At 50.5% G+C, this 27,381-nt stretch overlaps 4 protein-coding genes across 5 annotated transcripts; 2 read left to right on the forward strand and 2 right to left on the reverse strand.

Annotated features, from left to right (window-relative positions):
• Positions 1-100: 100 nt before the first annotated feature.
• nudt6 (nudix (nucleoside diphosphate linked moiety X)-type motif 6) lies at positions 101-7,875 on the forward strand. The gene is made up of 5 exons (XM_060063485.1): positions 101-472; positions 870-1,073; positions 4,483-4,538; positions 6,301-6,355; positions 7,091-7,875. Exons 1-5 carry the CDS (start codon positions 202-204, stop codon positions 7,462-7,464), a joined length of 960 nt encoding a protein of 319 aa, XP_059919468.1. The 5' UTR covers positions 101-201; the 3' UTR covers positions 7,465-7,875.
• Positions 7,869-16,189, reverse strand: fgf2 (fibroblast growth factor 2). Its single transcript, XM_060063521.1, has 3 exons — positions 15,448-16,189; positions 13,609-13,712; positions 7,869-8,715 (listed from the first exon to the last, which is right to left on the reverse strand). The coding sequence occupies exons 1-3, from the start codon at positions 15,620-15,622 to the stop codon at positions 8,530-8,532; spliced, it is 465 nt and encodes a 154-aa protein (XP_059919504.1). The 5' UTR covers positions 15,623-16,189; the 3' UTR covers positions 7,869-8,529.
• A 1,342-nt stretch (positions 16,190-17,531) lies between these two features.
• bbs12 (Bardet-Biedl syndrome 12) lies at positions 17,532-20,386 on the reverse strand. Its single transcript, XM_060063457.1, has 2 exons — positions 20,242-20,386; positions 17,532-19,965 (listed from the first exon to the last, which is right to left on the reverse strand). Exon 2 carries the CDS (start codon positions 19,961-19,963, stop codon positions 17,963-17,965), a length of 2,001 nt encoding a protein of 666 aa, XP_059919440.1. The 5' UTR covers positions 19,964-19,965; positions 20,242-20,386; the 3' UTR covers positions 17,532-17,962.
• A 135-nt stretch (positions 20,387-20,521) lies between these two features.
• cetn4 (centrin 4) lies at positions 20,522-26,557 on the forward strand. Of its 2 annotated transcripts, XM_060063519.1 has the most exons (6): positions 20,576-20,644; positions 23,134-23,223; positions 23,290-23,448; positions 24,191-24,319; positions 24,755-24,892; positions 26,315-26,557. In XM_060063519.1, the coding sequence occupies exons 1-6, from the start codon at positions 20,642-20,644 to the stop codon at positions 26,402-26,404; spliced, it is 609 nt and encodes a 202-aa protein (XP_059919502.1). In that variant the 5' UTR covers positions 20,576-20,641; the 3' UTR covers positions 26,405-26,557. The 2 variants fall into 2 exon arrangements, with proteins under 2 accessions (XP_059919503.1, XP_059919502.1); XM_060063520.1 differs by lacking the exon at positions 23,134-23,223 and having other exon boundaries at positions 20,522-20,644.
• The last annotated feature ends 824 nt before the right edge of the window (positions 26,558-27,381 follow it).

Genomic DNA, 27,381 nt, shown 5'->3' on the forward strand with positions numbered 1-27,381 from the left:
CGTGTATGAAAATAATACAATCACATTTAATTAATGTCGTATTTTATTAATCCCTTCTATTCAAGTAGTAGGCTACTCTATTTATGCAACTTCAGGGGCGGAGCCTTATGCAACCGCGGCGCATGCTGGGGTCGATGTGGAGAAGAGCGGACACTGTTTGGGATTTTAAAGTTCTTTAATACATTTAGTCAGGTCAAAGTCATGGTTTCCTATGGTTGTCAGCTCTTCTCTGTCCTCAGTAGGAGGCTTTGCAGGGTGCGATGCACCGCCGCGCCCTCGGCCCGCGCGCTGCGGCTCTCTGCTGGGCGCCTGCACCCGGCGGTGGGTCAGGGCGCAGACGCGCTGACGGGCGGTCACGGCACAGACGCGCTGACGGGGCGCCTAGACCGCTTCGGGGGGGTGACGGTCGACCTGGCTCATACCGGCCTGCCGCCGGACATCAGCGAGGGGGACTTCGGCAGTCTACTTAGAGGTCAGTGGTGGCCGGCGTTGTGCTCCAATGGAAGACTGGACGTCCAGTTTGAAGAATCATGATGCGCTAGATTCAATTCTATACATTTGTATTTGTATAGACCTGAATCCCAGCTATAGTCACAAAGGCCAGGTACAGCCTGGTTGATTATGGTCCCACGTTCATGCATATAAGGCCGTATATTCAGGAGATAACTCCCTTAACTAGCAAGTAAGAAATCTTGATGAGGAACGCAGAGTGGGGGATGATCAGGAGTGCAATGGGGGCCATAGTTGACACACACACACACACACACACACACACACACACACACACACACACACACACACACACACACACACACACACACAGTGTTGCCGGAATCTAACCCATGTGCTGTGTGTTCTGACCTGTCCAGAGGGGGTGGGCCGGTGGCGTGCGGAGGGCCGGGTGGCGGTCTGGCTCCGCCTCCCCATCTCTCTGAGCCGCTGCGCTGCGGCGGCGGCTACGCTGGGCTTCACCTTCCACCACGCCCGGGCGGACCAGGCCACACTGGCCCTGTGGCTGGGCCCCGGGGCAAGCAGGCTGCCCGGGTACGCATCCCACCAGGTGGGGGTCGCAGGTAGGACTACAGACACCGGGTAGGACTACAGACACTATAGGAAGGACCACAGACACCGGGTAGGACTACAGACACTAGGAAGGACTACAGACACTAGGTAGGACTACAGACATGAGGTAGGACTACAGACACAAGATAGGACTACAGACATTCGGTAGGACTACAGACACCAGGTAGGACTACAGATACCAGGTAAGACTACAGGTAGGACTACAGACACTAGGTAGGACTACCACCAGATACTCGGTAGGACTACCACCAGATACTCGGTAGGACTACCACTATTATATATTATAATATTGAGTTGTTTTGTCATGGCCAGTCCATGCTAACTGGCAGCGTCCTGTGTTAAATACAGTAGGCTGTAATACGTTGACTGTCCACCAGAGGGCGGAGTGGGGTCCACGTCTCGTCCTCTCCTAGAGCCAGCATGTCACAACATGTTCACAACATCAGGCCCAAGTGGTGCTGCCAAGTCCCCTTATTAGGAGCGACCTTGGTTAGTTTTTTTCCGTTAAGTTGCTGAATATTGGTTGTAATTATTTGGGCGGGTTTCCAACATATATTGGCTCATTATTCTGTCGTAGTTTGGACAGTGCGTTTGTTTCTTGCTGGGTCTATTCTCAGGCCTGGTTACACTGGGCATGGGTTCATTGTTGTGGCTGAGATAATGTCCTAAGGTGTTAAGTATTCGGTCAACCATGAAGTCAGACCTATAAAACCATGATATAAGTAATTACAGGATTAAACGCATTTCCTCGTCATTTTTATATTGTTTTGGACGCGAGTGTAGCGGTATTCAGCCTTAAGTCCTGCCTAAGTGTGATGTTTAAAGGCACGAGAGAGAACCACAGAAGCCGTGTCTGGGGACTGTATGAGAGCACAGAACCACAGCGAGAGGACCCAGCTGGAGAGGGCCTTAGATCTGGTCGCTCTGGGGTGTAGTCCGTCACGCTGTGTCCAAGAGACCTCTGTATGGCAGGAACACAGGGACACACCACACACACCTGCTAGATGATGTCATAGGATGAGAAGGCCCACCGTTGATTGTCCCAACAGAGCCCCTTTAACAGCAGAACCTCCTGGTCATTGGAGTTCATGTCCACTGTCTCGTTACTTGATGATAACGAAGGTCCCCACAGTGGAGAAACGCTGTGGCAGATACCTCTCACGTTCTCCACGTAGGAGATCTTCTTACTAAAGCAAATCCAAACTGCAGTACCCAGAATCCCCCTGTGATATGCTGCTTTTCCACCGGGAGTACCAGCGCAACCACGACTTAGCGCGGCATGACTTGGTTTGGTTCCAGGCACGTCGTGTTTCCATCTAAAAAAGTACCTTTTCAACGTGGGCGGGTCGTAGAAAAAAAACTCTTCAACGTGGGTTTGTTGCAAAGCACGCGACACATAAACAGACAGGGCTACACACAGGAGCGTCTCCACCTCTGTCACGGTCCACTGCGTGTTCTTGTGCGCTGATCCTTGGGTGTTTCAATAATCAATCACTATTGTTGACTGAACGCTATTTAAAGATGCCGGTGTCGTGCCGAAAATGGAAATTCCGTCTGAAATCGCACCCCCCCTCTTTTTAAGCTTTCGCTTATTTCGTCTGTGCTTTCTAGGGTCACATCATGCCTACATCTCTGACTTGTAAACGATTACGTATTTTTTTGCCCTCGTAGTTCATTATCCTGAACTACGTTGCTCATCTTGTGATGATATGATATAAACACTGCTATAAACTATAAACCCTCTTTTCGTCAGAAGAAGAAATCTTACATATCGCTTTCTGTGATAATTTGCTAATCTTGTGCCGATATTATATAAACACTGCTGTAACACGGAGAGGGGCAGCGATTTGAGACCGGAATTCCATTTTCAACACAGCATCTGGTGTCGGTTGTCAGGCTCGGACGACGCGCTTGTCCAGTGGCATCACTCAGTGGCCAGCAGCCTGTTTAAGTCACACAAAAGTATCAGATCAGCTCTCATGGAACCTCGACGGAGGTGAGAGTTAAAAAGTACCAGGTACCAGGTACCAGATTTTGCCGATGGAAACGCAAAAAGGCGGGGCGAGGCGAGTTGAGCTGGTACTGTCGGTGGAAAAAGGGCGATAGTTACCTTCAGGGCATTTGGCAGACGCTTTAATCCAAAGCGATTTACAATAAGTGCATTTGTCAGAAGAAAGAGAAACAACAATATACCTCTGTCGGTGCGGTAAGGATGTTCACAGAACCAATTGCCAAGCACTAACAGTCACTAGGTTAACCCATTCCCTGTACACAACCAACTGTGCCAAGTACTGTTTTGCAAGGACGGTCAACACATAATAAGAGCGTACATTAAGTTCCCAGGCGTACAACATACAATAAGTGCGTAAAAGGGGTGTGGGGGGAGGCTGTGCAGAGTCTAGGTGAAGTCTTGAGTCTAAGTGAGTCTTGAGTCTTTTGCGGAAGCTGGTGAGCAACTCTGCGGTCGGCAGGAAGCTGCTCCACCACTGCGATGCCGAAACAGAAGAGTTGTGACTTTGATAGTAAGTTTGAAATAGTTGATGATAGTTGACTTGGGTATTCCTTGTTTTCCTAGCGTTGGGCTCCTGGACAGAAGGTGGTGTAATGATAGGTTTCTCCTGAACAAGGCTGCTCCTCTCAGCGATCAGGAATGTCCTGTGTTTCCACTTGGAAGTCAAACAGCAGACTTCCAGAGAGCCGGTTCGTTCTCTGACCGCCGGTGAATAAGTACCTGCTCAGAGACTTGGCCCCCACATCTCACGAAGAGTCGGAAGCCTTAAGGAAAACTGTTGTTCCCGTTCTCTGCTCCAGCCCCGTCTCCCTTCCCGGTTCAGTCTGGGAGCAGAGTGTTCCCGGCCAACTTACTCATTTAGCAGATGCTTTGTCTAAAGCGAAGTGCGGTGAATTTGAGATACATTCCATGAATTTATTAACCATGATCAATGATTTCTCCAGGCTAGGCTCTGGACCCTGGGAATTGAAGACTCACATTGTCAGAGTTCACCTGGACTCTGCATAGCCTCCTCCCCACATACCCCTCTTACACACTTATTGTATGAGGTACGTCCTGGCACTTAAAATAGTACTGAGCATCGTGTAGCATCTTATCCTAGCTATCTCTGTTGTAAATGGGGATTGGGTTAACCTAACAATTGTTGTGCTTTTCTGTTCAACATATTAACTGTACTGACAGCGATATATTGTTGTTTCGCTTTCTTCTGACAAATGTACTTACTGTACTGTGCTTACTTAAGTCGCTTTGGATAAAAGCATCTGCTAAATGCCCTTAATGTAAATGGGGTTGAACTCAGGATGTTCGATCTGGGAGTGGAACACCCTTTTTAAGGGGTCCTCAGGTCAGTTGTTGACCGGTGTTCTGGTGTTGTGTTTGGTTCTCAGGCGCAGTGGTGGACGAGTCCAACGGAAAGGTTCTCGTGGTCCAAGACAAAAACAAGGTATGTTTCCCTCCTCTCAATAACTAATGTTACTCTTGGTTTGGTATTTGTGTTTACCAAGATTACATATAATCTATATCTATGCTATACTGCTAGCTTTGTTGTTTATTTATGTATTTAAGTATAAACCGGTTAGGAAGTCAAGGACCTCACTAGTATTACTCCTCCTCCATACCTCCACTAAAACCCACTCCCTGCCGCCCAAACGTGTGTGTTCGTCAGACAGTTGCCGTCAGTGTGATTGGGGGGGCGTGTGAATGAAGGAGCAGTTGTTCCCTAGCGACCAACGGTGACCCTTGCGTCAGTTTGTTTGTCCAGGCGCCACCGTGTCAAATTCTTCCCTGAGCTGAAGGGCAACGGCCGACACACTTAGCATCGCCCCGAGACCGCCCCCCAAAACACACTAAGATCCTGTGTGTGTGTGTGTGTGTGTGTGTGTGTGTGTGTGTGTGTGTGTGTGTGTGTGTGTGTGTGTGTGTGTGTGTGTGTGTGTGTGTTTACATGACAACAGAGCTCATTGAAACTTTCCACACTGCTGTGCTGTATACTCCCTAATGAAGCCATTACCCAGAGCGCAGCCTCTCAACATCATCCATGTTTGAGGTCGATACACCTCAGTTCAACTCCACAGCCTGACCCTCTGGCTGATAAGAGTTTAATGGAGGCATTCAGGGCAATGCGTGCAGATATATCATAATATAACAGGATAAATACTGAATACAGTTCCCTTAATATCTGGTCTGGGATTGAAAAAGAACATCTTATCTTTATCCTACTTTATGTATAATAGCAGTATTTATCTGACTCACGTTGTGTTTACTCGGTTTCTGTCAGAAGGAGACTTCCTAACTATTTTATCTCTCTTCATCTTTGCCAATCTCCTCCTCCTTTTTCCAGCGTTTACTGGAAGTAAACGCTAGAAGCTGGCAGCTATTCTTGGCTAGCGGTCAACGTTCTGATGCATTTGCGAAGCATGAAACCTTTGAGACATAAAACACAACTAGACCGTGTGAGCATCCTCCCAGGGACAGAATGGGCCGACTTGGCTTTGGTTGAATACTGATTAATCAGTATCTTAAACCCTGACTTGGCCAATGACCTAAGGCTTTAGCAGATTATTCAGCGTTAATTGAACAAAGATGTGTATGTAAATCAGCTGTGTTTCTTTCTGAGTGTTTTCAGTTAGAAAGGTGAGGGTTTTCACTCGACAAAGGAATAGCATGGCGCTCCTACCAGCCAGTGTAACTAAGCTTGCTACACTGCTGAGAACAGCTAACTATGCTTGCATGCTAGAACAGCTAACTATGCTAGCATGCCAACAGTTGCTAATGAGAGGAAACACGATGGATAACAGAGACAATAAATGTTTATTTATTCCCTTTTGTGGTACAGGCTTTAGAAACATAGCAGTTGTGATACAGAACATGAAAATATAGGTCTTAGTGCATTTGTGTTCCTCATATAAACAACAAGAAGGGAAACAACACATTCGGAAAGTCGCATCGCTGTGAAATGGCATTTTAGAAAAAGCTGTGTTTAAAATAGATCCACTAGAAAAATATTCATACAGCAACGATGTCATAATTTAACAAGCAGCAATGTATCATATACTTTGACAGAAAATAAAGATTTACACCACATTATGCCTTTCTCTGGGTTTTAGAGCAACACAGAAACTAAGAGGTGGATAGTGTCAGTTTGCCGTGTGATTGAGCCCTGATTAGAGGAACTAACCAACGTTATATCTGACTGCTGGTTTCAGACCCTGAACGCCTGGAAGTTTCCTGGTGGACTTTCTGAACTAGGAGAGAATATTGGTAAGTTGATAAACATTACCTTCTAGTTTCCATGTGGGTGAGAGTAGTTTTGATCTTAATCACATCTCTTTTCTTGGCACACCCCAGAATTCACACAAGCACTTATTAAAACGTATTCAACTTGTTAGAACAGCAGTAGTGTGTTTTAACTGAGAGGAAGGCATGAGGACATGCATGGAAACTGTTAAAATACAGCCTCAGAAGGTTGGGATTGGTCAAACGTTTGCCAGGGAAGACCAGGCGACCAATCACAGGCCGGTATAGTTTTGTGTTTGTTTATCCATCAGAGGTGTAGATTTGAGTTCAGCCATAGTACCGTTTTACCATTCATTCATAAAATACTAGCGTGTGACGTGTCAATCAGATAGAATTCACTCTTTATACCATTCAGGAAAAGATAATAGCTTTAAATATAGTAATCATGGACTCGAAAGTAAAGCAGCATTGAATGAGTGTCACTCGTCTACTTATAGTACGTTGACACATGGTTACTGAACTAACCAGGATGTTATGAACACCTCCATACTCGTGGTTCTTCCTCCCACTCCCTATATTGCTCCTCCAACTCCTCCCCCCTCCTCCTGTTCTTCCCCTCCCCCCAACCTCCTCCTCCCTTTCGCTCCTCCCTTTTGCACCTCCTCCTCCACCTCTTTGCCCCTCCTCCTCTTCCCCCCCATCTCCTCCTCTTCCCCCCCATCTCCTCCCTCCTCCTCCCCCCCTCCCCTTCCTCCCCAGGAGCCACGGCGGTCCGGGAGGTACAGGAGGAGACGGGCGTGTGCTCCGAGTTCCTCTCCCTGCTCAGCGTGCGGCAGCAGCACGACCAGCCCGGCGCCTTCGGGGCGTCTGACCTCTACCTCATCTGCCGGCTCCGCCCCCTCACCTACAGCATCGACTTCTGCACCGAGGAGTGCCTGCGCTGCGATTGGCTGCCCATAGCAGAGCTGGCGCGCACCGAGGAGACCACGCCCATCACGAGCCGCGTGGCGCGTCTGCTGCTATACGGGCTGGAGAGGGGCTGGGGCGCCGTGGACCTCCCCATGGAGACGCTCCCCGCTGTGCACTCGGGCCGCTTTTACCAGCTGTACCACCGGGGCCTGCCGCTAGCCTAGCCTAGCTAGCCTAAGCCAGGCTAGCACATGGAGCCACCTGATTCTACCAGCTCTACCACCGGGGCCGGCCCTGGGGCCCGCCTTATGCTAGCCTAGCATGCTAACTCAGGCTAGCTCATCGAGCCACATGAACACACCAATATGAGGGATACTTGAAGTGTGTTTAGCATTGGATAATGGTTATTACAATGTGGCGTAAAAGGTCCCACTACGACGGTGTTAAAGCCGCTGAACACTTAAGCCCCGGACAGCGCCCCCTCAGGGAACAATGGGTACTGCAGTGGCTGTTGTACCAGGTGATGTCACCGGACACTGTTTATTTCTTGTTTCTTGTTGTGGTTTGGGTTTATGATTTTTGACCACTTGAGCCATGGTTGGTTGGTTTATGTCAATCAGAACAAATATTTAGTATTTTAATTTATTCTGAAAATGTAGCAACGGAATTATTTATGGAAAAGAAACAGTAAGGGAAAGATTATCATGATAACAAGAAGTGTAAGGATGACACAAGGAAAGAGTAGGCTGTACTGGAGGGGAGGTTCTAGCATTGTAACACATCTTACTGGATAAAGTAGAGGTGTGATATTATTATTAATTAAGAACAGCGATGGTTATCGTTTCTGTCACCACTGCCTTCATTTCCTTGATTTCTGTTTGACCGTTTTTAACAATAAAAACAGACTGTTGTTACAAATCAAAGCCTTGAATCCTTCCTTCAACCACAGTCCTGAATGAAGTCATATAGTAATATATCTTAAAGATGTCTCTAAACGCTAACCTCTCAGACCTAGTATAGCTTCGCTCGCTGCTGGAGAACCGTGCAAATTTTCAGAAATGATCTGCTTTCCTTCTCCAGCCCCGACCTAATGAAGCCCCCTGCAGTAAAGGACTGAGTCGGACCTTTAAGTCTCGGACCATCCCTTTAAACGTGGAGCTGGACTGAAGACCGGGCCTTCATCTGAACTGCTCCTAGCTACCTCGTCCTGATTCTATTGTTCCTCTCCCTCCTCCCCGTTGCCTATGAATATCAGAGTTCTGGTCCGGCCTTACTGGACTAGGTCTGGACTAGGACCTGGACACCATGGGGAGGAACAGGATGGCCTTCTGGCCGGGTCCGGTCTTGGTGCCGGTCTTGTACTGTCCGGAGCGCTGTAGGGCCACGTACATCTCAGGGTACTTCTTGGAGCGGTAGGTGTTGTAGTTGTTGCTCTCCAGGCGCTCCAGGAAGTAACATTCGTCCGTCGCTCGCCTCTGTGGACGTAGAGAGAAAGGGAGAGAGGGGGTTGATGAGAGATTGATTACAGTTTGGGGAATGGGAGAGCGGTGAAGGTAGAGCAGGACAATGAAGGCATTGTTCTTTCGGTTCCCTGCTTGGCTCAAGAGCATCACCGGGACAACCGGCTGTTGTTGGAAATTCGGTGAATCAACGGTTTGTCCAGGGCTGTCGTCACTAACCTTTGACAACCGACCCACCGAATACCCCAAGTACCTTCTGGTGACGAGGTGTGTGAGAGGCTAATGACTGCTGTCCAGTCATTGGGGAGACCCCTTGGACCTGAAGCCAGTAACAGATACGTGACGTCAGCGAGCCGCAAGGCATCTCCCTCAATGAGGAACTAGAAGGCTGCCTTCGTTTGGTTTGAACTCCGGTCAACCCTGAACTCCCTGAAGACCATCCTACCCTCTGGAGATAGTCAAACGGCCAACAGTAAACTGGGACATGTTGTCATGCCGACGGACTGATTATTTGAAAACTTGGCTGTCAATAAACCACTTGCTGTTCTCCTAATAGTAAAAACAACAAACCGCGGAGCGCAAACCGCGGAGCTCACTCTGTGCTTAGACAAACTAAAACCCCTCCCTAGCGCTGATTGGTCCGTACACTCTTTGGGGGTGGACGGTTGTTTTTACTTGGAGCGAGGCCAGGCTGATCCTCGGCGAGAACCTGAGATGTGAACTTGTGATCAGCAGATGTTGAACTTGTCATATCCAGATGTTCTCCTAATTCTCCATGTACCCACCGTCCACCAGAAATGCAGCCTGGGGCGGCCGCTCAATCGGCTTCACACACAGAAGGCATCTGCGTGTTCAGCACAGGAAATGCTTGGAATACATCATTAGATGCGCCCACTAAAGAGGTAGGGGTTAGATAACCTATGGCTGAACATACAGACACACTGACCTCCAGGTTTAATAGTGCAAAGATGGAATTCCTGTTGTGCACATGTCTTTCTGCTAGCTTCCGTAGCTTCTTATTAGCAAGCCGGAGGAACCACCGAGCCACATCAGACCCCCGCCTCTACACTCACGGCCCCCCAGCCTAAAGCTAAGGCCACACTGCACGCGTTTTTCGGGTTAAAAAACGTGCATAACGCGCCTAACTTGACGCTTGATCATTGTGTGTCACAAAAATGGTTCAACGCGCCTAACGCGCCTGTGGCTGCGCTGGATTTAGGAGTCCGAGGTAGGAAACCCAAACGCTGCCGTGTTTGGGTGCATGATAGAGCTTAGATCGGGTTAGATTAAAGGCCCACTATGCAACTTTTTTAGCCAAAATTACATTAATTATGCTGGTTGAGAGTTATTCTGATGGTTCTGCAACCATTTCTGGGTCGTTTGGTGGGTGTGTCATTGCCCCATGTCACCTCTCCAAGGAAAAAGCGCATATGCAACTTGCTCTGTTCGGACCGACACAATCCGGATGTGACGCAGCGGAAGTATCCCATCGTGCCTCGAAAATGTCAGATTGTAGTTTTGAAAATGCTTTACGGCACAGACACACACCCAAACATGGCACCGGCTAGATATAAACAGCCAGTTGCGAGGCAATTGTTGCATTCATCATGGATCAATCGACTGATAAGGGACCCAAGAGGCGACTGTCGGTGGAACAAAAGAAGAATGGACCAGAAAAGAGATCAGACACGAGTGAAAGGGGAACTATGCAACTTTTTTGGCTTGATTTACCTTAATATAACAGGCTAAGAGTCATTGCGATGGTTCTATTATACATTTTTTTTCGATTGTTGGTTGTTTCGACTCCCCCTTTTGCATCTTGGCGGAGGAAAGGAATATGTTTCTGCCGGCGACCCGCCGCCCACTCTCGCGGGAGTCTCGGGTCTCGCGAAGTAACGAATTGCTTTACGGCACAGACCCCCAAACACGGAACCGGCTCGATATAAACACAAGTAACTAAGGGATTGTTACATTCATCATAGATCAGCCGACTAAAAAGAGACAGAGAAACCCAATGTCGGAGGAACAGAAGAAGAGAAAAGGGAGACTGACCGACAGAGAGGCCAGACACGAGTAAACGTTGGGCAAGCTTTTCAGGAATAGCGTGAACTGAAAGAAAAAGAAGACTGCAAATCAGACGCAGACTTGGCCGTGTTGCTTTTGAAATTGAAAGTACCCTTGGGTGAACTTTGTCTTCGTGGTATTCTTGATATTGATAGTCTCTGTACAAATGTGTTTGCTCAACCATTTTGTTGTGAGCCCTGTAAAAATTGTTTTCTCGACCGTTATGTTGTGAGCCCTGTATGTTTCTAGCTTGCTTGGTTGCAACCATATAAACACCTTGGTTTCCATGGGTGTTTTGCTGTTCGTCTGTCTCGTCCCGCAGATACAGACTGAATCCCCGAATCCAGGTTCTTGTTTATTTAGATTATTATGTTGGCCAACACTCTTACACTGATTGTTCTGTTCAACCTAAGATAAAACAATTATAATCTAGGATATAAATTCTCCCCGTCAACTATAAAAAAGGATGGATATATGTTTATTGCAATACAAATACACCATTTTAAAAATGTATAACCTTGCCTACACTTTATGAACATCTACTTCGGACATGGCTCCACGCATTCGCCGGCTTCTTTGAAAACAAATGCACATGGCTCGCGTAGAAGTGCATGGGGAAGGGTCGTCAACGAGTTGTTACGACAGTGTTGTAATATATCTACTACGAAGCTGTAGGGGGCGCTGTGTAGAGAAATGTGCGTGCCAAAACCAAGAAAACAGCGAAGAAATGCCCGAAGTTGCATAGTGGTTCTTTAAATAATCTCGGATATGAATAACAATAATCGGGTTAAATAACTTCACATGGTGTGACTGGTGTGTTTCCAGCATTCGTAGTGTTGATCAGCAGAGATATAGTCCGCCAAGACGTTGAGGTTGCTTAGCAACCAGAGACGCTGTCCATGCAAGTGAATGGAGTGTTCCCTCTTCGTCATAACTATCAAAACAAACATCCTGAAACATTATGCACATTTCTCGCTAAAAATGTCTACATAAACGCATTTAATGGCGTAACTATGTTACTATTTCCACCCAGAATAAAGAAAGATGTCGGCCGTATGCTTCTGTGCAAGCGTCACTACTCTCTGCCAGTGACGTCGGGTCAAGCTCCACGCTGATTGGCTATCGTGGCTAAGCATCACGCGTTGGAGCGTTGAAAGTTAAATTATTTGAACCCCGGGCGTTGGTGCGTTGGGCGCGTTACTGCGTTTACGTGCGTAATTACGTGCGTCTGCCGCGTCTAACGCCTCGTTTCCACATACGTATGTTTTTCGTATACGTGCTTCCGTAAATTTACGGAAGGAGTCGCTAGTGTTTTACGTACGGACATGAATTTATTTACGGACCAAAGATTGGGGAGCGTATGATAATGGCCGTTTTTAGGAGACCGGTACTTTGGAACATGAGGATCGACATATACAGAGATAAAAACAAAACCAACCAGGCTTGGAAAGAGATCCGTGAGGAGTTTGGCCTGCCAGGTACTTACATGTTTTGTGAAAAACATAAAAACGTTCATACGGTATCTCCGTAAAACGACGGCGAAAGTTAAATTTTTTGAACGTATATTACGGACATACCGGACAGAAATTTTACGGAGGGGAGGAGTCTCGGAGGAAAAATGGACATTACGGAGAATCACATAGGAATGAATGGACTTTCGGTCGGAGATGGTTGGATCGCATACGAGAATGTACGTATGTGGAAACGAGGCGTAAAGGCCAATCCATACCTCCGGATCCGGACGAAATTCGTCCGTCGCCCCAAACGTTGCCCCCGGAGCTACCCTTCATACCTCCGTCTGGTTTCAGCGTTGTTATGGATGTTACGCAATAAATCCTCTAGAGGGCAGTGACTGTCGTTTCACAAATTAACGGCATCTACAATCGCAAACATGACAACTGTAGCGATGATTTTGCTTTGCGTCATCCGAAATCGGCAAAAAAAAAGTGCGAAAAGTGTGCGGTGGCATGTGACACCCCTCACCAACCCGCAGATTATCTCCTCAAAATGTTGACCAGTTACAACTCATTGCCAAAGCAGGGGAACAATAACAATAAACAATAAAATAAAAATGTCAGGTATATAGTATAATATAAGTACAAAACGTCAAATACAATATATATATATATATATATAATATACATATCAGATATTATACTACTCTATCTATTTTCGCAAATGGTCTGACTTTTGACTCTATACTGCCGCCTCGATTTCCGGTGGCATTGCTCCGGTTCTCCCGGAGCACTCCGGATTCGTAAGCTCAGAGGCGACGGACCCATTTACGGACGAAACACCTCCGGGACCGGACGAAACTGTCCGTATCCGTATTTACCGTAGGGTGTGAATGGGCCTTAACGCCCCGCGACGCATCAACGCATGTAACGCGTCTACGCGCCTATACCAATGGTTCCCTATGCAAAAATTACGATTTCCGACGCCCCAAACCGAGTAACGCGGTTGGTGTGGCCGTACCTTAATAGCAACCACATCCAATTCAGAGTAGCAGGCATGGCCACTGGGCTGGATTGAGGAACACGTCGTCAGGATGGACCTCCCAATCCAGATAGTTCTGCTCTACAGTCACCTGGCTTCAGCTGTGTCGTACCTCTCTAGATCGTAGGTCTAGATCTCAGTGTGAGTCTAGATCCTGTGTGGTACTAGATCGTGGGTCTTGTGAAATTTTCGTTTTTCCCCATAAATTGTGTTAATTTTTTGTTTACAGCTCAACCAACAGGTTACATTTGGGAAGGCAAATGAGAGGAGAAGAAGAACCTTCAGAGCACCCAGTGAAGTGAGCGAGGAGCAGCCGGAGGAGGAAGAGCAGGGGGACTCAGGACTCACCGCTCCGAACAGCCTCCCGTCGCGGTTCATGGCCAGGTAGCGGTTAGCAGCCAGCCCCTTAATCACCACCTCCCCCACCGACGTGGCCTGGAGCTGCAGCCGGACTGGGGGCAGAGACACCTCGTTAGTGTGGGACAACCAGCCAATCAACAAGCTCCAATCAGCAGCTATGAAACGCTCTAGAGTGGATGGCCAATTATAAGTAAGCCCCTCCTCACCAACAGACTTCAGCTCCTCCATGAAGGCAGCATATTCAAATGACGTACACACACACACACACACACACACACACACACACACACACACACACACACACACACACACACACACACACACACACACACACACACACACACACACACACACAGAAAACAGTCAAACTCCTCCCTGGTTCGTAGGAGGACTCGGCTGTACTGAGTCTGGCTGCTGGGTGGGAGGTACTGGGCAGGTTGGACGGATCGTCTATCAAGCAGACATTCCTCTCTGAGAGTGGAGTTGACTCTCTGTTCTGCATCGTGTTATCCAGTGGGCAGGCGTCTCGAAGCCAGACCCAGACCACAGCTCGCTGAACTCAATGTGGGGAGAAGAGTTCCCTGAGGGAGACCAGCTGTAATTAAAGTTGTTCTTCACACTCGTCCTCTAACTTGTGTTGCAATGTTTAGGGGCATATATTAGCCCTTAGATACAGAGCTAAGGGCTATTTGAGGTGAGATGGACAATCTGGGGTAATTTCTCACTACAGACTTTTAGGGTTTTAGGCTTTCAGAGAGTCATTCAAAATGATTATCTCTCTATCATCTCTTGCATTAAATTGTTGGTCTGTTCACTGATCACCTGAATAATACCTTCAATATTTTGTGGTTCACCTTCCGGTGAACCACACAATGAGAGGGCTGTCATTCAAAGCCTGGAAGCCTGACATGAGAACCCCTTTCCCCTGAGCAGGTTAAAGGTGGAGGCTAAATACGACCGGGGGTAAAGATAGCCCAGCAGTCTCCCTTAACTCCTGAGGTATTGGGCCACCAGGTGTTGCCCTTCCCACATGCCTCTGGGTCTTAATCACTGCATCTACAGCTCTGAACCGACCATCCACCCTTCCTTCTTCCTGGTGGTGACGCAGGCAATCATCTGCAGGGCACTGCGATCCACAAACAAGAGGAAACCCATTAGTGTGTGTTGAGTAAACTGCGGTGACCAGCCTTCAGACTGGATGTCAGGCAGACAGAGCCGTGAGCGGAGCTTTTTGTGAATGGCGATGACTCAAGGTGGTGGACATCGACACTGTCCCTATCCAGACGATGTTACAGTAGATACAGCGATGCCATGCCGTCACCCTGGCACCGACGCTGGGCACAGACCAAGCCTCCAGCGTTGCCCAACACCAATGGTAAATGGTGAATGGACTGCATTTATACAGCGCTTTTCTAACCAGTGGCCACTCAAAGCGCTTTACAATATGGCCTAACATTCACCCATCATGCACACGTTCCCATATCGACGGCGGTGTCAACCACACAAGGCAACGGCCAGCTTGTCTGGAGTCAGGGTGAGGTGTCTTGCTTAGGGACACCTCAACACTCGAACTAGCAACCTTTGATTTACCAGCCAACCCGCTCTACCTCCTGAGCCACATGCCACAAAACTGACAAAATCAGCCTTGGGGAATCGGAAACGCTGCGATAGTCCTGCGAGCGTGGTTTCCTCTACACTGGCACTTCCTGGTTGGATGTGCGTGGGGAAAAGGCAGCACAGAGAGGCATTGTGTTGGGGGCGGGAAGCCACGAGTCTGGCAGTACTTACTGAGGCTAATGTGTGCGGCTAGCGTCTGGCACCACTTACTGTGGGGGTTGGTCTTCTCGCGGACGCCGTCCACCCGGCCGTCGGAGGCGATCCGCAGGAAGAAGCCTCCGTTCTTGCAGTACAGCCTCTTGGGGTCTCTGAAGTTGGCCGCCGGGAAGCCGCCGCTACCGTCGTCAGGTGTGGCGGGAAGAGTGGTGATATCTCCCGTGGCCATCGCCTCCTCTTCCCTCTTCCTCCTCCTCCGCTCGTCTTCTTCTGCTGCGTCTCCTTCTCCCTTCCCGGCAGAGCAGGAGCCCCGTGCTGGCCTCCCACCTCCCACTAACTCTGCCCTCCCCCCTCAGCCTCCCCTCCCCTCGGAACAGGACCTGGCTCTCCCTCACCCTGGGGGTTCCTCCCGCTGAACAACCCCCTTAAGGAGGGCCCTCCCCCATCCGTGGAGATCGGGGGCTCGGAACCTTCTGTCTGGCTGGAGGTGAAGCTCTGTCCTTCGGTCTGCTGATCCTGCTCCTGCTGGTCCTGAGGTGTAGCAGCCGGACCGGTCCTGACCCTGGTTCTTGCCCTGGTCCTAGTAGGTTCTGGGAGAGAGGTCTGATCCGCGCGTACAGGGAATGGGAGCGGGCCCTCTGCTCTGCTCGGCTCTGCTGCTCTGTTGTGTTTAATAAAGGAGGGCAGCTGGCTTAGATCTGTGAGAGGCTTTCCCTGCAGGGCCTCCGATCGCATGCGCTCTGAGAGCACACACACTCACACACTCACACACACACACACTCACACACTCAAAGGCTGTGGACTGACGGCCCGCTAAGCATCCTCCCTTGCATGGAAGGAGGAGAGGAGAGGAGAAGAGGAGGGCTGGTTCTGCGTCACTCGGCCACTCCGGAGAGGAGGTCTCGTACCCTAAGTGTGAACAGCAACCTTTCATTAATGCTCACACTGAGGGGAGACTCAACTCAGAGCCTCTTTGAGAGTTTCTTGGACTATAACTGTAATCCAATAAATAGTTATGTTCATAAAGTTTATGGGGCGAGGATGAAAATGTCCCATGTTCCAGTATATAATCCAAAAGGCTTGTCATGGTTCCCCTTGAGGCCAGGCTAAGTGTGAGGGCCTGATGAGGTAGTGCTCAGGGCTTCTGCTCAGAGGTGACCACATCTGAAGGTCTCACTGGTCAGTATGTTCCAGCTGCTCCACAGCGGGTCAGACTCACATCCACCGTGTTCACATTGCTTGTGAGGTACTTGGGCCATTGCTGTATGGACGACACACACTGTGGCTGCACCTCAGAGTGGTGGGGTCCTTCACAGATCTTCTGTGGCATCGGCAAAACACAAGAGATTGAAAGGTCAGGAGTGAAGACCAACTCAACAGACTCATGGGGCAGCATGTGTCTGTTGAGTGTCGAGGAGTCCCTGAGCAAGACATCTCAGCCTAACCGACGAGCTTGCTGTCGCCTTGCGTGGCTGACACCGCCGTCAGTGTGTGAATGTGTGCATGAACGGGTGAATGTGAGGTAATATTGTAAAGCGCTTTGAGTGGCCACTGGTTAGGAAAGCACGGTATAAACGCAGTGCATTTACAAAACCCCCAAATCACTCGGCTCAGACCAAAGGGAATTCAAAAGCTAACTGGACAGGAACAGTGAAAGTTCATGTCTAACCGGCTCCAATGATCTCACAGGACCAGAGGAGGGACAAGGTGTGAAGATCTGGCCAAACCAAACCCTAGCAGGGGACAAACAGGCTGATCCGTCACCGTGGGAGCTCGGACTCAGCAGTCAATCATGAACCAAAACACACAGAACTAGAAAACAGAGCTGGTAACCCTGACAACTGTATCGCTGCGGTAGGAGAGTCAGGGTGGAACTTGACATATTGATCCTTCAGGGATTGATTGTTATATCTGGAGTACAAAACAACCAATATGCTATTCCTATTATTTAGGGCTGGGCTTTCACACACCCACTTAGTCTCATTGAGAGAATCTGAAAGTGTGGGAATTGAAAACATGTTTTACATGGGTCGTTTATAGTATTAAAAAGAGAATAGTATTTTAGTCTCAAATATATATCATCTTTGTTTATGTAGGTTGATATTTAATTTCACGGTTTCAATAGATACCCAAACATCCATCATTAACTTTTTATTTACAAAATTACAAAAAAGTAAATTAAACACAGAATAAATTATCCTAACATTAGCCCTGTCTCGCGAGGAAGTGTTTCTTTAAGCCTCGAAGGAATGTGTCGCTGATCTGCTAATGAGTGACACTGCTCTACTAAACCAGCCGGGAATAGAACAGCTTCTTAATCACATGGAGCGTATGTCGCCCCCAGGTGTCCCATATAGGAACAACAACCACATACACAGGAACATTGTCTTCATGACTTAAACTGATTGGTTAATGTGAGAAACATCAAGAAGAGTTAAGCATTAATCCATTCCCTTTAGTTGTTTATTAAACAACAGATAAAATACCATTTCCGTATTTTTCAAAATATACAGCCACATTTTCACTTTTGCAATTGCGTAGTAACAGTGTCCCTGCTGAACGACGGACATCAGAGCAGCACTAAGTCCGGGTCGACGCCCGTAATGACCTCCGCGTCCGTTTGCAGCACCAGGAGAACCAGGTCCATGGCCCTCCTCCACGCCTCCACCTTCACGCTCAGGTTATCATACACCCTGCTTTGTTCTGCTCCACCCGAAACCCCGCCCGGACCACCGAAGGCCCCACCCAGACCATCGCAGGCCCCGCCCAGACCACCGCAGGTCCCGCCCAGACCACCTGAGGCCCCGCCCAGCCCACCGGAGGCCTCGCGAAGACCACCACAGGCTCCACCCAGACCACCGCAGGCCCCGCCCAGATCACAGCAGGCCCCGCCCAGAACACCGCAGGCCCCGCCCAGACTTGTCTCCCCCAGAGCGCCCTCCCCCTGTAGGACCCCTGACCGCCCATCCCCCGCCACCCCCCCCAGCCGCTCCACCTCCTGCTCCACCACCCTCCGGGCCTGGAGCTTAGAGATCAGCCCGCTGTTGGCCGTCACCGTGGCGACGTAGTCCGTCAGGGCCTCCGCCATCAGCATCAAGACCGTGTCCCTGTAGAGGCCTCCCGCGGCCCCGGCCTCAGGCTCCGCCCCCCCGGGGCCCGCGAGGGGTCGCCGGGCGTGCTCCTGGAGGTCGTGGACGCAGAGCATCTCGATGATGCCGGCCCCGGGGAGCAGGGCCCCGTCCTGAAGGGCCCGCTGCAGCCGGCGGGCGCAGGCCCAGAACTCGTCCTCCAGCGCCTGCAGCCGGGCGGGGACGCAGCCCGTCAGCACCGCCGTGGCCAGGCCCCCAGGGGCCCGCGCGGAGATGCACACCGCCTGGTGCTCCTTCAGGTCCCTCCAGGGCGTCACCGTCACCCCGGCCCCCACACAGCGCTCGCTGAGCTGGGAGGCGTAGGCGACCGGGACGGCCCCCGAGGCCCGGGCGAGGGCCCTCAGGACAGAGGGCCGCACCCGCTCCACCAGCAGCATCCCGCGGGCCAGGCAGGGGGGGCCCAGGGCATCGCTGGCCGCCCCCGAGACCAGCACCAACTCCACGCCCAGCCGCAGCAGGGTTGCCAGGACGCCGTCGGCCCACCGGGCCTCCCCGCCGGCCCCCTTGGGGGCCAGGCGGTCCGCCACGTGGCTCAGCCCCGGGGGGCTCTTGGAGCCCAGGTGGCGGTACCTCACGCAGAGGTCTCCGGTGAGCAGCACCACGCGCAGAGACCGGCCCCCCAGCCGCTGGGCCAGCACCGCCTTCTCCAGTGGCAGCCGGACCACCCAGCCCGGCAGGACGCATGCCTGGTCCTCCGACAGACCGGGCACCACGCAGGTCACCAACCGCCCCAGGTCCAGGGCGGAGCAGCAGGCCCCGGGGGCTGACTGCAGGCGGCCGGCCTGGACCACAAGATCCATGGAGCGGGCACGGCCGTGGCTCAGGGCCCTCGCCGCCGGCCCCACGTCTCTGTTGCTACTAGCCGGGGACGCTAGCGCTACGGCGGCGCTAGCGGCCGTGGCGCCACCGAAGTGTCTGCTGTGGCTCAGTCTGATGCTCCCAGGGCGAGCGTGCGCATCCGGCCGCTGCGTGGCGACAGCGGGGGAACGCGGTAACGGCGGCGGCGTGCTGTTGTTGACCAGCTCCAACCGGACGCTGTGTCTCCCGCACGCCCGCAGGCACACGTCCAACCCCTCGCTCATGGTCCTGACGATCAGCGGCGCCGGGACCCCCCTCTGCAGGCACTCCAGCGCCGCGCGGCTCCACGCTCCGGCCATGAACAGCAGGCAGCCGGCCCCCGTGCCGTGCGCACCGTGTTGCGCCCGCACCGCCTCGCCGACCAGTTGGCCCACCGCACAGCTCAGCTCCAGGGTCTCCAGCAGGCGGACGCAGGAGCAGGCCAGCACCGCCGCGCCGCTACCCTCCTCCCGGATCATCTTGTAGGACTTGCAGGGTCCGAGGGAGGAGTGGGCCAGCCCGGCCAGCGCGAACACCTTCTGTAGCCCGACGTGCTGCTTCTGAACCACTCCCCTGGAGAACATGACTGTATGTCCCCGACAGTGATAACATGCTATACCCAGACCTGTTACGCTCTGATCTACGGTTAATACCATGCAAACATGTGCAACTTAACCGTTTAGATTCTCTTCAACCGCTATTGGTTTGGGTATTGTAAATAATAACAGCTTTTTGTTCTTTTAACATAAACAAAGTAAAGTTATAGCTGCAAGGAGGCAGGTAACGCATCACTACGACCACTCACTCACTGCACATTAATCTTTTAATTTGATTATAGCAGGACAGCATAAAGACCACTCACTTCTGCTGTGATCCCGAAGCAGTGTCTGTTCCACAATCACTCATTCATCATAAAACGCAGTGATGAACGTTCTCTACATCATTAGAATATAATAATAAAGACTCCCGTTGCGGATCATGGGATCAGCCCGTCTGCACCGCCGCTCTGCGCATGCTCGTGCTGCGCTTGTTGCTAGGAGACACGAAAACGATTGCCTCGATTGGTGGACGGATACCAACGCCCGCCTATCCATACTCGCCATTGGTCGATCGAAGGGAATCCTGTAGTTGCCGTCCCTCCTATTTGCCGGGCCGGTTGTCAATCGAAACAAAGCAAACTTTGCGGTTGCTGTTGCTTATGTTCGTTGTTGACAACGGAGTGAACACAAGACGGTCGACACCGCACTACGGAGATCTGGAAAATGGTAAATATCTCTAGTTTAGTAACACTTTTGACACGCTTCCTTTCTTATCGATCCGTAAACTGATCAGCAAATCAGGGGGACAAGTTGAAAGACGACCCGGTACAACCCAAGCTAAGCTAAAGCCAACTTTGTGGGCGGCGGAACCGCGCGCTAAGAGCGCTGAGTTCTGACGGATCAGTCCGGGGGGAACCATCCAGGGGGTCTTACACCACCTGAAGGGGGTCCTACCCGATCGAACACCCCCCCTAGGTGGGGTAAGGGGTCCTACCCAACCGGTAGGGGGTCCTACTCCACCTGCACAGGGCGCAACTGCCTAATTTCTGAGGGGTATGCAGACGCATAGCAGGCGCCCCCCCCCCAGCAATTATTATTATTTATTTTTTTCTGTGAGGCCTTTCCCAGTTGTGTCCTTCACAGCAGTGAACTCAACGAAAGATTCAGTAATATAGACCTTCTTCTCATCTGTATGAACATACCGTATGATAACTGAGGCCTGCTATTGCTTTGAAATATTGGGTGTGCAGTCCAATTCCACTGCAAAGTACTTGGAGGCTAAGATCTGGGCACAAATTTTACCTAAAACACACTCTGATATTGAATCAAAAAATCATTTTGAGTGCACCAGGACAGATATCCGGTGTTTTTTTAGAGGCATCCTTTCTAAGATGCTCTGCCAGTGTAACATCATACTGTGATATGAGCTCAAGGATACCCAGAAAATTTCCATTTCTAGGATTTCCTAACTGTGCATTTTTCCCCCTCAGTGGCAGGTTTCTTTCTGCAAGGAAGAGTATGCAGATGATCACTTGAGTCAACACACTTCTCCAGTGTGCCTTTTCAGCGGCTTTGGCTCTCTGCAATTCGCTATCAATAGTTTTACCTTGGCGTAAGCGGGATGCCAATTCTTTCCACATCAGATAAGCATTTATGCGATGACCACTTGTTTCATGGTGCTTCAGTGTTTTGGAAAGACACTGCCAGTTATTATACCCCACCACAAGGCGCGTGTCAGCAACTCTAGCTTCACCAAAAAGCTTACATGCAAAACAATAGACTGTTAGAACTTTTGGAGTACAGTAACCAATCCCGCTCCACTTTCTCTCCATTTGACAGTGCACGAAAACAGTATGCTTTTGCAAACCACCTTTTACTCTTATCTGATCTTGGATATGGCCCATCAGGACATTTCTATGGGCCATTTTCAACCATGTACTGCCTCAATGAGACCCTATTTCGTGTAGTGAATGCCATTCAGATGGATCTTCTGAGTTGCCCCTTGCCCCAGCCCTCTCCTCTGCACCTCTCTGTTTCTGTTCCTCTTCATCGTCATCTGGACTCCTATCTGTTCCTCTCCCTCATCTTCACCTCTCTGTTCCTCTCCCTCATCTTCAGCCTCTCTGTTCAACATTCTCCTCAGTGGTGATTGACTAGCCATGTCTGCCTGCACTTATTTTCTCAAAAGGACACGGTGAATAGGTTGGTCAGCAGAAATTAAAACCATGGGAATTTTGGTTTTTGTAGCCTCAATAGTTTAATTATTTCTACCTGATATCATCACTGGTCTCCTCTATAGCAGATGCCATCACCGACCTCATGTCTGTCTCCCTCATCCCTTGCCTGTGTTCTTCTCCACTAAGTCATATTGTCAAACAAGCATTATTTAATAGCTTTGAATAAATTACACATCTTGCTTATGCAATTTTTCAATATAAATATTATATAGTAATGTCGAGTGGCTGTTCCTATACTTCCACCTAATATGAGACCAACCTGTCGCCTTCCCCTGTCTGTCCTGATTCTTTCTCACTCTTCTTCTCTGCTTTCTCTCCATCCTCACAACTGAATGATATGAACTTTGTGTTTAGGAAGTTTCAAATATACAGCGGTCGAACCACATAAAAAAAACTGAAATTTAACGTCACCTTATCAGTGACGTGCCTCTGTTATTGATCATCATATCATTTACACAAACGCTGTTAAATACAGAAAATGCCGACTCAAAATAATTTTACCTCCATCGCTTTGGCGCCCCCTCCTTTTTTGCGCCACTGCACCTGCAGGGGGTCTTACACCGTGTGCAGGTGTATTAGGATACCATGCAGGTGGTGTAAGACCCCCCTGTAGGTGGCACCCCCTACACCACCTGGCTTATCGTCATTACATGAACCTTCAACCAGATGTAGAAAGGGTGTCTCGGCCCTGAAACACCCTTCCTACACCTGGTCATGTGACGACAATAAGCCACATTATTGTGGGAACATTGAGGTTACATGTTTTCTGGGCTGGTTTGAGACATCTGGTGAGCTGTTCTCACAACGTTTTACACTTTCTCTGACCATCCAGACATACAGCGGTTGGATAAACACTAAATACAGTTTGATGTAATCTGCAATGTCTCCAATAGGAGCTTCGATTTCATAGCTACAGGCTACCGTAAGCCCCTGCCCAGGCCTCAGGCTACCGTAAGCCCCTGTCTCCCTCTGCTCCAGGCTCAGGCTAATGTAAGCCCCTGTCTCCCTCCAGCCAGGCCTCAGGCTACTGTAAGCCCCTGTCTCCCTCCAACCAGGCCTCAGGCTACTGTAAGCCCCTGTCTCCCTCCAACCAGGCCTCAGGCTACTGTAAGCCCCTGTCTCCCTCTGCCCCAGGCCTCAGGCTACCGTAAGCCCAGCCCCGCCGCGGCCCAGCGGAAGAAGCCCGCCCACAAGCAGCCCGAGCTGACGGAGGAGCAGAAGCAGGAGATCCGCGAGGCCTTCGACCTGTTCGACACGGACGGGACGGGCACCATCGACGTCAAGGAGCTCAAGGTGGGCTCAGCTCACCATTCACCCACACATTACATTTAGGGCATCTCCTCCTCCTTCTCTCCCCCTCTCTCTCCTCCTCCTTCTCGCCCTCTCTATCTCCCCCTCTCTCTCCTCCTCCTTCTCTCCCTCTCTATCTCCCCCGCTCTCTCCTCCTCCTTCTCTCCCTCTCTATCTCCTCCTCCTTCTCTCCCTCTCTATCTCCTCCTCCTTCTCTCCCTCTCTATCTCCCCCTCCTTCTCTCCCTCTATCTTCCCCTCTTCTCTATGTCTCTATCTCCCCCTTCCTCTCTCCCCCTCTGTCTCTCCCTTCTTCTCTCCCTTTATACCTCCCCCTCTATCTCCCCTCTCTCCAGTTATTGCTCAGGCAGACATTACATTCACCTTTATATTCAGGGTGTTTTTGAGACACTTTTATCCAAAGCGACTTACAATGACTTACAAAGTCCATTTGTCAGAAGAAAGAGAAACAACAATATATCTCTGTCGGTACGGTAAGGATGTTCATAGAACCAAGTGCCAAGCACTAACAATCACTAGGTTAACCCATTCCCCCTATACAACACAGATAGCTAGGGGGGGGGGGAGTCCAGGCAGAGTCCAGGTGAACTCTGAACAGGTGAGTCTTTCGGGAGCAGGTGAGCTTGTTTGGGTTCACAGCGAGTTCCCACGTGGTGTTTGATTGACGCGTGGGGTTTGATTGACGCGTGGGGTTTGATTGTGCCCCCACCCCCTCTCCCCCCCAGGTGGCCATGCGTGCGCTCGGCTTCGAGCCCAAGAAGGAGGAGATCAAGAAGATGATCGCCGACATCGACAAGCAGGGATCAGGGATGATCGACTTCAACGACTTCCTCAGCATGATGACCCCCAAGATGGTACGGGGGGGGGGGGGGGGTTCAGAGTGGTTAATGAGGTGGGGGGGCATGACACCCAGGCCGTCTGCAGTGTTAGCCATTCGTGGTTTCCGCTGATCTCAAACGGGAAAGCAGGATGCGTCCCATGATGATTTATCCAGTGCTTTTCTAACCAGCTAGCCACTCAAAACCCTTCACAATATCGCCTCACGTTCACCCATTCACGCTCACATTCATACACCGACGGCGGTGTCAGCCACGCAAAGGCGACAGCCAGCTCGTCGGGTGCAGTCAGGCTGAGGCGTCTCGCTCAGGGACACCTCGACACTCAGCTAGGAGGAGCCGGGGATCGGACTAGCAACCTTACGGTTACCAGCCGACCCGCTCTACCTCCTGAGCCACATGTCGCCCCGTGTGATATCTGACCTTTTTGACGCGCTGTCCCGTGTTCCTCAGAGCGAGAAGGACTTCACGGAGGAGATCTTGAAGGCCTTCCGGCTGTTTGACGACGACTGCACTGGAAGGATCTCCTTCAAGAACCTGAAGCGGGTCGCCAAGGAGCTGGGAGAGAACCTCACAGACGAGGAGCTGCAGGTACAGGAACGCACTCACTCATTCTCTCTTTCATTCATTCTTTGTCTCACTCACTCACACAATCACTCACCCTCTCACTCTAACTCTCTCTTCTTCACTCATTCTCTCTTTCACTCACTCATTAACACTCTCCCTCTCTCTCTGTCAGTCACTCACTTACTTTCTCCCACACTCTCATTAATTCACTGACACTCTCTGTCACTCACTCTCACTCTGTCACTCTCTCTCTCTCTCTCTCTCACTCTGTCTCTCTCTCTCTCTCTCTCTCTCTCTCTCTCCCTCCCTCCCTCTCTCTCTCTCTCTCTCTCTCTCTCTCTCTCTCTCTCTCTCTCTCTCTCTCTCTCTCTCTCTCTCTCTCTCTCTCTCTCTCTCTCTCTCTCTCTCTCTCTCTCTCTGTCCGTCACTCTCTCTCTCTCTCTCTCTCCCTCTCTGTCACTAACTCTCACTGTCACTCACTCTCTTTCTCTCTCTCTCTCTCTCTCTCTGTCACTGACTCCCTCTGTCACTCACTCTCGCTCTCTCTGTCACTCACTCTCGCTCTGTCACTGACTCTCGCTCTGTCACTCACTCTCGCTCTGTCACTCAGGGTGCACTCACACTAGGCCATCTGGCCGTTGCCGTGGCCGTTTTCACACCTAACCGTGCTCAAATCTGCCAGTGTGAGTGTGGCCAGTCTGGCCAGTCTGGCCAGGCCAGGCCAATTTGGCCACTTGGGAGAGGTGTGCTGCTACGGTACGGGCCGCTACGGTACAGATGCTAATGAGCCGACACGCACACACGCACGGCTACGCAACCTGAGCTGGATGACGTATAGTCCATGCGACGACCACGGACATAATAAAGGCGACAAGCCTTCTTTCCCATTAAACGGTAAACATATATCCAAATAAGCAACAGACTCAGCAAAGTGCTGAACTGTGTTCTCTGTGTTGTTGTCCATTGTTGTTAGAACTCTGACTGGCGGAAGACTTTATTATGGTCCATGCAGCGGACGCTTGGTGATGACGTGTTACTTACGACGTGATGACGTATGTACAAGAGCCTATCGTGGCCAGGCCACAGTTGCGACTGCCAACGGCCACGGCCAAATGGCCTAGTGTGAGTGCAGGCCAGAGAACAATGGGGCCATTTGAGCATGGTTAGGTGTGAAAACGGCCAACGGCCACGGCCAGATGGCCTAGTGTGAGTGCACCCTCCCTCACTCTTTCTCTCTCTCTGTCACTCTCTCTCTCTGTCACTCACTCACTCACTCACTCACAGACAGACAGACAGATGCACCATTCAAAGCCATCGTCCAATATCTAACAATCACCTGTTAGGAATGGGATTTATATAGATATAGATATAGATATAGATATAGATAAGGATCAATCTCTACATGTGTCTGAGCTGCTCCTGGTCTAATGTGTTTTGTGATTTCAGGAGATGATCGACGAGGCGGACAGAGACGGGGACGGGGAGGTCAACGAGCAGGAGTTCCTGAGGATCATGAAGAAGACCAGTCTGTACTGACCCCCCCCCCGCCCCCTTGTGGCTCCCCATCGCTCCATCCGGCTGCCATGGCAACCTGCGGACGCCGCCTGTAAATACGTCTCAATACGCTCTGTGTTTTTGTACCGTTGTTTTGCATAAACATGAATAAAGTCATTTATGTTTCTGAAAGTATTCCTTTGGTGTCACTTTGTGTAAGTCTTGTGGCGGCGTGTGGGACAGCTCGACCCTCCGCTAGGAGTGTCGAGCTGTCCCTGAACGAGACACCTTACACTGACTGCTCCCGACGAGCTTGCTGTCGCCCTGCATGAAAGACACCGCCATGAATGTGAACGCTTTTTTTAGGCACTCAAAGACGCTTTACAGTGAAGGGGGGGGACCCCATTCACCACCACCAGTGTGGAGCACCCAGAACGCTCACCACACACCAGCTTGAGGTGGAGAGTGAGGGAATTAATGAGTCAGCCAATTATACAGGAGGATGATTAGGGGGCCAGATTGAATGAGCCTGATTGGGCAGGTTTAGCGAGGACAGCGGGGAAACCCCTAATCTTTGCGAGAAGTGCCCTGGGACCTTTTATGACCTCAGTGAGTCAGGACCTCGGATTTACGTCTCCTCCAAAGGACGTCTGAATGAATGCAGTCCATATTTTTTTTAATGTTCTGATCTTTAACCATTCCCTTACCATTCCCCTGGGTCGTGAGTCGTGAATCATCTCAGCAGCTCAGTTTCACTTTGGTCGGTATGATTTAGCGACCAAAGTGTCTCTGTAAGTACAGTAAGGATGTTCATAGAACCAAGTGACAAGCACTAACAATCACTAGGTTAACCCATTGCCCCTGTACAACATAGATAGCTAGGATAAGAGGCTACACAATGTTATTTTTAAGTGCCAGGATGTACGACACACAATAAGTGCGTAAGGGGGGGGGGAGTCCAGGCAGAGTCCAGGTGAACTCTGAACAGGTGAGTCTTTCGGGAGCAGGTGAGCTTGTTT

The sequence above is a fragment of the Gadus macrocephalus genome, chromosome 10, assembly GCF_031168955.1.
Source record: "Gadus macrocephalus chromosome 10, ASM3116895v1".
In the NCBI taxonomy this organism is placed as follows: domain Eukaryota; kingdom Metazoa; phylum Chordata; class Actinopteri; order Gadiformes; family Gadidae; genus Gadus; species Gadus macrocephalus.